This window comes from Daktulosphaira vitifoliae, unplaced genomic scaffold (assembly GCF_025091365.1).
Source record: "Daktulosphaira vitifoliae isolate Bord-2020 unplaced genomic scaffold, ASM2509136v1 Scaffold_2, whole genome shotgun sequence".
In the NCBI taxonomy this organism is placed as follows: Eukaryota; Metazoa; Arthropoda; class Insecta; order Hemiptera; family Phylloxeridae; genus Daktulosphaira; species Daktulosphaira vitifoliae.
Genome location: NW_026099573.1, coordinates 4,903,096 through 4,912,257, shown reverse-complemented (window position 1 = coordinate 4,912,257; position 9,162 = coordinate 4,903,096). Strand labels below are relative to the sequence as shown.

Here is a 9,162-nt window from a genome sequence, read left to right as displayed (position 1 = left end):
TAGGAATAGATACTTTGCCTAAAATTGACAAGAAAGATCTCCTACGCGCAGTCAAATTCGAAGATGATTGAAATAAAATAACAAGTTTACAAAACAACTAGTTTTTTTATTAAAAAAAAAATGTTTATATTTTTATACATTTTTTGTTTCTATATTATATTGTAAATTGTACAATAATGAAAAATTAATTTTTATTTACATTAAAGTTTTCGTACTTCTCCCGTGAATGAGTTGTATTCCATTTGACAGTCATGAATAATTACACAATACAATGATGTTTTATCGGGAAACTGTTTGTAGCATTCGAAATCCAAGCGTAGATCAACATTTGAAGTCTTGACGGCATCGTTTTGTTTAGAACAATCGATCACTACTATGGGTCCACGTTTTTTGTAATTTATATAGTCCAGTAAAGAATAGGGGTCTTTACGACCGTAATACATTGTCTGGAATTGTGCGTACGAGTTATAAAACGTTGTGTACTTTTTGTTGTCGAAATCGGCGTTTTGGTTCTTGTACGGGTATTCGTCAGCGTTCAGATACGCTTTGACGTTTCTCAATAAACAGTGATTGAAATCTCCGAGAACGTGTTCGTCCTCATTACCCATGGCAATAAGTAAATATCTAGGTTTTTCCACATTCGAATAGGTACGCACCGACCACGTGTGATGAGTTGTCTGCGGTACCAATGGGTAAACGGCAACGTCCCAGTGTTGAAATTCTAACGGAAGCCATTTTTTGCTGTCCAGAATACGCATCAGACCCAGTTCAGTTTTCACACTGGTTTCAAAGTACTTTACTACCCATTTGATTTTCGATATTTTCACGTTGATTTGTTTTATCAACATTGCAACTTGCGCTTTATCGTCTGTTGTTGTTGTTGTCTGTGGAACAAATAATACGACAGTGCTGTCGGTACTCGATCTATTCAACACGAGGGTCTGAGTACAGTTTATCAGTGTGCGCCGATACCGTTCAAAAAATCCAATGCACATAGATAATGGACATTGCGCCACAAATTCAGCCCCATCGACGAAATCGTTGTTGTGCAAGATTTGCGCGTATTTCCATCCGGCAGGTTGTAATCGTCGAATGTCATTGGGTGTGAATGAACAATATCCCTTGATGGTTGTAGCCATCCCAACGTATTTTATCTTGTCTACTTCTTTACCATTTACCTCAAATCTGATTTCATCGAATAGGTGCATGAGAAAATTTTGCCCCATAACCATTTCACCGGCTGTTCCAGCTGGTGGTTTTTCTAGTTTTCCTTCCATTTGCATATAACTTTCGCACGGCACGGTGAATTTCTCCTTGTTGCGCACCTCGATACGGATTTCATCGCTGTGTTCATACGAGTTGTTGTAACTCTGATGTTCCAGATAGTACTCGCGTTTTACACTGTCGTCTTACTGACATTTTTCCAACACGTGTAAGTACTCTGCCATGATTTTAAAAATTCAATATTTTTCTTTGTTAGTTGCTGCTGCGATAGCGTCGCACGATTATCCGGTTGCTCCGTCGTAGAGTATATGCCATCACTCAAATGATGGTGCACTACACTCCTGTTGAAACTCAGAGGCATTTAAAGAGTGTCAACACGTTTTTCCAGTATAAAGACACGGTCGTCGACTGAATAAAGTTCTCGAGCCAGTGCTTCCAAACGATAAATTGTGGCTGAACTGTTGTTGTTGTTGCTGTTGTCACTGTTTATCAGCTGACAGCTGTTGACGGATGTTTGAAGGAGTAGTAATAGTTGCACGACTGTGACTAGTATGCACAAAAATAATCCAATTTGTGAGGAATCAAACTGTTTTATACGGTCCCATAACGTCATCGTANATGTTTTATACGATCCCATAACGTCATCGTACTGTCATCTATCCTGTTTGATGTGTAGACGCACTGTTAATTTTTCACCTCTTAGATTGACACGTTGACCGTCCTGATCGAGCAATGCGATTCGAATCGTGTTCAATACGTTTGTGTTAAACGGATGGTAAACTACTTGTCTGGGACACTCAATAATCCGGTAGCCCGGCGGTACGTTTGGAAATAATTCGTGCAATGTATGCGATTGACGTCCTCCGTGGTACGAACCAATAATTATATTGCAGTCGACTCGTATGCATGTCACCTTTGTTATAGATAACGGGAAATCCAACGTGTGTTTCATTTTTGGTGCCAATACACGAGGTCGGAATCCTAGTATACGACCGATTGATTGCGGGTGTGTAAAATCTATGGGGTGATCGCATTTGATTATGCTTCGCATAGTGTTGCGGTCGGCTGTAAAAGAGATAACGTTTCGATCACCCAACCTTTTGTCACCGATTTCTCTGCTGTTTTCCTTGAGTAAACCAACCGTTGGCAACAATGGATCATCAAAATCTATTTGTTGTTGTTGCACACTGTACTTATACTCTTCTCNAATCTATTTTTTGTTGTTGCATACTGTACTTATACTGTTCTCCGTTGTACTTGTCCGTGATTCGTTTCTGTAAATCTTCAAATTCGTACGATCCCGTCAATAGTGTTATCATCATAATTGGTTTGTCAACAGTGCCGAAAATGAATTTGTTACAATCCTCGTCAATATTAGGTATAGTGTTCCACGTATGCAAGCTCAATAGCCCAATTTTACATTTGTCACCGACATCGATGGGTGGATTGAATGTGCATTGCAATTCAGATCCCACGCCGGTTAACGTTACCGTTGTTGTCATGTTGTTGTTGTTGTTCGATTAAAAATTCCAAACACAAGTGAACACAATTTACCTCGTCGAAGTTTTGACATTTACTATAGTTGTGCATGATTGTACATCCTTCAAAGTATCGTTGCAGTTCCAACAGTGGTCGTAAATTACCAAAACTGTCAAAATACGTAACACGTTTACCGCGTTTACTATAAGCTATCCAATGCGTGCCAGGGTTAGTGGAAAGATCCAAGTTCACTACAGCCATTTCGGTCATTTTCGGTCCCGACTTAGGTAATCTGTCACGACAAAACACGCCACGGAACACTTTATGGTCGAACGCTCGACTACCGAAATTTGCAATTTCAACATCGTACAAGGCACGATCGGGTAGCTGCGAAATTAGTTTTTTGTTTTTTTCGTCTGATTTTTTCGAATCATCTTTTTCGTACTCGTCGTCAATTTGAAACCAGACCCCGATTTGTATGGTTGCAAGTAAAATCCTTTACCCATGCTTATCGCTGTATTGCCTTTACGGCTAAGTTCGGTAGCCATCTTGACCACATTTGCAGCACCGCCGGCTAAAGCTCCCAACGCCGACAGTCCGGCAAATATAGGTATAAGCGGTAGTACACCGCCTTTAGTTTTCGGAACGTTTATGGTACGGGGCAGTGGAATTTTTTTCTTTCTCACCACACGTCGTGCAGCCTTCAACGATTGTTTTGCCACACTTAGTAATTCCATTTGCTCAGCATTTTTATCGATTTTGGCGGCACGCACGACTCGTTTGAAACCAATACCGAGTTTACGTTTCAATTTCATCGCATTGGTCACACCCCAAGCTGCGACTCGTTTAGGCAATTTAGCGTCTTTGGCCAACACTCGTTCCCAAGCCTGATGTTCCAACACCTTGTCCGCTTTATGACTGTCTTCGAGATTCTTGTATTTACTATAAATGATATCGTGGTTGCGGAAAGCAGCATCAAGCGGGTTCACCCCAACATCACCTCGCTTTAATCTCTTTTCTAACCGTGTTCCAGGACCCGCAAATTGATAACCTAAATGATAAACATTTAAAATAATGATAAAACTATTTGCGAGGAATTATTTTGAATAATTACACACACACACCTGGAATGTGGGCTTTAAATGGTAATTTGTTGATTACAGTATTCAATATCCCTGCTCCTCGTTTTCCATCTTGTCACTGTTTAACCATTATTTTCATATTGACGATTATTGTTCGATTCGCAGTGATTTGTTTGGACTTTGTGCGGGACGACGGTCGATACAGATACAAGTTTGACACATTTGTTACAATATGAGTGCCGATAAGGAAATATTGCTGAAACTGTTGATTGAAGCCTGGGAAAATGTTCAAAAAAAGTACACAGAATTGCGTCGTGGCGAAGAGGATTCGTTGACTCACGTAAAACGTCAGTTGGCGTCAATCATTGAACCATTAGATAAAATTGCGTCACAGCAACAGCAACAACAGCAAAAACAACAACAACAACAACAACAACAACAATTACAGCACACTATCAAAAGTTTAAACGATGATATATACACTGTGGAACACGATGACGGGTTTTTCCATCAGTACATGTATCAATGGTCAATGAACCCCAACAGAGATAAAATGTATGGACCAAAGGTATCACCGGATGGAACAATGACATTAAGTGAAGCCGACAATATCTTTTTCGACAGAGAAACAATTAATGTTTTAGATGAAAAATTCCCGCTGACTATGGGTCTTGTGGATTTACTGTTTTCGAAAAACCCTGATGTTTACTCCGAATCGGATTTGCATGCATACAAAACGATTCTCGGCAAAACCGGCGTGCATTTAAATAAAGACGGAATATTGAAAAAAGGTGGTCAAAAGTATGTAAACACCATTAAACCATTGTTTGATAACGATGATGGTGGTAACCCAAACAATTCCTTACCCTTGTTTGAAAGCAGCAGCAGCAACATCAGTGACACATCCATTATCGGTGCGGGTGTACAATTGAGATTGAACAACAAGAAAAAAGATTACGTGTACTGGGACGACCCCAACGAGCTTGTGGAACGTTTACGTTTATTGATATCAGCCCGGTCGGTTGGCAACACTGGAGTTTCACCGGAAATCGTTTCTATATTAGAAGAGCTGCAGGAAGCCGGTTACATTGAACAGATACCAGCGGCGTTATGAATTGCTAAGGAACTCCATCGGCAGGGCCGTAGGACATACACTCGTGTTCGACTTAATATCAAGGGTCTGGATGATATATTGCACGCTGACCTCGTGGAAATGCGCACATACCCTGATCGACGACATCGGTATATTTTAACGTGCGTCGATGGATTTTCAAAATACGCGTGGGCCGTCCTGTCGAAAAATAAAACGGCCAACGAAGTTACCGCAGCCATGAACGGAATACTGAAACATGGTCATCATCCTAAGCTTTTGCAAACGGACAATGGTAAAGAATTTTACAATAAACAATTTCAAAAACTGATGTCACAATACACAATCAATCATTACTCTACTTATTTCACGATGAAAGCGTGTCTAGTGGAATGTTTTAACCTCACGCTGAAAAACGCAATGTGGCGTGACTTTAGTGCACGTGGCTCGTACAAATGGGTGAATCGGTTGTCTGCGCTGTTTCACGACTACAATAACGTGCGTAAACATAGAACAATCGGAATGACACCGAACATACTATCTAGAAGACTATCAGGGAAATCCAATACGTGGTTTGTTTTACACCGAAGAGCTGAACAAGACCAGTTATCCGGACATGTATTTAGTCGAACGAGTGTTGCGAACACGAGGGGACCAGTGCTTCGTTAAATGGTTAGGATTTGGTTCAGAGCACAATTCATGGATACCGAAAACCAATATCTCACCTCAATGATTGTCGATATACAAGATATTGTGGCAGCTGACCTATCGTTTTTGGTCAAGGAACTGACTGTCATTGCCATTGACTGTACTTCTTTCGCTCATTGGATGTTCAAACATCCAAAATGTAACGAGGGTGATGCTAAAACAAACTTTTGGTTGAAAAAATACCTACATGGAATGGATACTCGTTGCGGTGATGTTGAATACAATGAGTTGCCGAGAATCATGAAACTGTTGCGGTGCGAGACCATTTACGTGAAGGGAGCTGTGAAAAAGTGAGTAGTGGAAAAGTACATACCGGGACAACGTATAGTCAACGTTGAGGATTTGGACTGCCCGTCGTTGTACAATTTAAGTTGTGTTACAAAAATGTGTTGTATCCGACACATGAACAACCCGACCGTGTGTAGTTTATACAAGGCAATTTGCTTAAAACAGTGGATGAATTATAATATGTAACATTATTGTCAAAAAATGATTTTGTAATATTCTCATTTGTATTCTTACAATAAATATATTTTCCATAAATAAAATGTATATTAATGATTATAGTAAAATAAAATAAATATTTCTAAAATACGTGTAGTACTTATTATAGGTTATTAATACCTATTGTATAATAATCTGGTATTATCAATATGCAAAATGGGTAATTATTTTTGTTTTTATTATAAAAATAGATATTTATTAACCATTTATTATAATATGAATTCTAAATTACATTTATTTACAATTTTAATTCAGTAAAATATTACATTAAAAAATCTTAAAACTATATATACAACACTTATATTTACAAAAAACCTTATCATAAAATTCAATTACACGATTTAGCATACAATATATTTTACATTTGTCAATATGGATATTTAAAGAATTTTACAATATTATTGCTATTATAAAAAATAATGTTGATCAAATTTCTTCCGGTGGAATGGCATAATGACCGTAAGCCAACGTAAGTCAACTATATTATCGAGCGTGTAGCGCTTATCGTCGAAACGGTTAAGCGCCAACTTGGTTGTACGTAAAGTATGTACTTCGTGCTCGAAAGAACGAATTGACACGTTCTGCCGGTACGTAGTGTACGGTAGTGATAATGTCTGTGGAATCTCACCATCACGTACGGCTCCGATGACTACACGGGCATTCTCTCCGGCCAACGCTCGTTTTGACGCATCGTCGCTATCGTTATCGTCTTCAAACAAACATCGTTTGTAATCGTCCAAAGACAAATGGTTGCGGATGACGTGTCCGCGGATCCCCTTAGACTTGATGAGTTCGCTGCCTTCCATATCATATGCGTAGCACTTTGATCGAAGTGCAGCGATCTCAAAAAGGGTGAGGCCATCGGTCTCGTCTGAAAACAGACCAGGCGTCTTCTTCCTCGAGGTCAAGTAACAAGAGTGATCCTCAGGCAGGCTAGATGCGTCCACGCGCACTAGTAAATCAGGACTGTCGGCTAAATCCTGGTAAAAGTCTCTGACTCTGAGCAGGTATATGAAGGAGTCTGAAAAAAATTGAAAATATATAAATATAGTAAAAATATTTCTGCTGTACGGTTGTACTCACCAGTATCCATGTAAACCAGGCTGATTGCGTCACCATAATGAGGTTTTAATACGTCGTAGAAGTACTTGTACATTAGCGACTTGCTAATGTCAAGCACTGCTAAACCGACGAATATTGGTTTGATAAACTTGACAATCTTTGTGTCCATTATGACGGCGCACAAGCTTTCGCCGTATTTGATACAGTCGTTGAAGGTTGGTTGGTTTACGAGCTTGCTTAGACGTTCGGGACTGGAGATTAGCTCAGAGATGTGTTTCCCCATGTTCTCCATTGTTTTCCCTATAAAATGTAAATATTTATCGAATAACCCACAACTGCTTTAGCATTGAGCGTGCACTTACCAAAGACGGCATTATTCATTAATTTGAAAAATGCTATTTCAAAAATATTTGCTGCTTGTTTCCGCATTTCAGTGTTCAACTTAATGTACGGTTTCAACCAAGCACTTTGTTGAAACTCTAAAACGCGGTGCACCTGTGTGACAAGCATATTAATATCATAGCTAATAGCTCTAGGTACGATGTATATACTTTATCGACTTGCAGTCCGTGTGCAATCGCCTGTTTCAAGTTGACATAGTGTATGACGTACCGTTGTTTGGGTTTCAAAGTGGCTATAAGTTTGGTCTCTTTGGAATCGGTGGTACATCGTTGCCAGGCAAGAACGGCAAGTCGTTGTGCTCGTCATGCAGCTTTTCTGGATACGATACGTCCACTTCATATATACGCCCCGTATTACCAGTGTCCGAAATCAATTGAAGGTCGGTCAGAGGATCAGCTCCTTCATACCACCGGAAGCCTCCGTATGGCATGAGCTGACTCATAGCCCAACCGTACAGGTTATTGCCTGTAATTATTTTTAACGTTCTTAAATTACCACTCATTTATTACACTTATACATAATACTTACAGTCTTGGTAGACGATCCATGAGTCTGGTTTTGTCGAATCGTAATCCGGTGTCTTCGGATTATTAGCCTTGGCATAGTGCTTGACGGCTTGCACCAGCCCACCACGAATACCCTGTTCCACCATCAGTAGCATGTCGTAGTTGTTTAAGAGCTCCAGCTTCACCCTGGTGTACTTCAACATACAATCGAAGCTAAAACCCGGTGCGGTATAATAGTGTGCCGGGTCTAAATTGTATGTTGTAGTACAGATGTCGCGAAAATACTCAAAAACGTCATCCAACAACAGCACGTCGATCTTTAGGTATAGGTCGCTGTACTCACCGAGGGTTGAGCAGCTGAAACGGTTCCACACCTCAGTGGTGTGCCTATAGTCGTCGTCATCGATATTCGACTCATTCAACTGACTATAGAAAGCGTCGCGGGGTGGTAGTACCGTTTCGTCCAATTTAGCCCAACTATCAGTGTACTCGTAGGGGTATACGCCCTTACGCGTCACCAACGGCATATCTTCAGGGCGGAACACCTTGGCCGTCTCCCGAAATTAAACGAAGTCGGGTGTCATTAGGTTACCGGCCAAGGTGGACAGGGAGGAGGCCATGAACCGGAAGGTGTCGACAAACCGTATGGAGAAGTTATTGGTCACGTATTTCGTGACCAAAATATACTTCTCCTTGGAATTCGGTATGACCGAAATCCTTTGGTCGTCGTACCCCAATTCAGTGACGATGAAATGCACGTCGTAACCCGAAAGATTGTGCAAGAAGCACGGCACAAAGTTAACAGTCTTCACTTTCAGGTTAGACGCATTGCACAACGTCTGTCTGAATCGGCCCGATAGATGGCAGTGGTCTGCGACTTTGGGGTTGGAATCTTTGAATGCCGTGCGACATAAGTCACATAGCACTTTTTCCCCATGCCTGCGCACATCATCGACAGACATTCAGATGGGAACGTTAGTTTTACGCAACAATTTGGAAATGTTGTGCGTCACTTCCGTTACAGCCATTACGAATGCCTTGGCAACCTCTTCGCGATCCTCAGAGCCACGGTATATCACCGGTGATTGCGGTATACCGTAGAGTT

At 40.6% G+C, this 9,162-nt stretch overlaps 2 protein-coding genes across 2 annotated transcripts; both read right to left on the bottom strand.

The window, feature by feature from the left end:
- Positions 1 to 200: 200 nt before the first annotated feature.
- Positions 201 to 1,277, bottom strand: LOC126897899 (uncharacterized). Its single transcript, XM_050671844.1, has one exon. The coding sequence runs from the start codon at positions 1,275 to 1,277 to the stop codon at positions 201 to 203; it is 1,077 nt and encodes a 358-aa protein (XP_050527801.1).
- Positions 1,278 to 6,494: 5,217 nt separating this feature from the next.
- On the bottom strand, positions 6,495 to 7,408 carry LOC126897898 (uncharacterized). Its single transcript, XM_050671842.1, has 2 exons — positions 7,171 to 7,408; positions 6,495 to 7,108 (listed from the first exon to the last, which is right to left on the bottom strand). Exons 1-2 carry the CDS (start codon positions 7,316 to 7,318, stop codon positions 6,495 to 6,497), a joined length of 762 nt encoding a protein of 253 aa, XP_050527799.1. The 5' UTR covers positions 7,319 to 7,408.
- Positions 7,409 to 9,162: the final 1,754 nt, after the last annotated feature.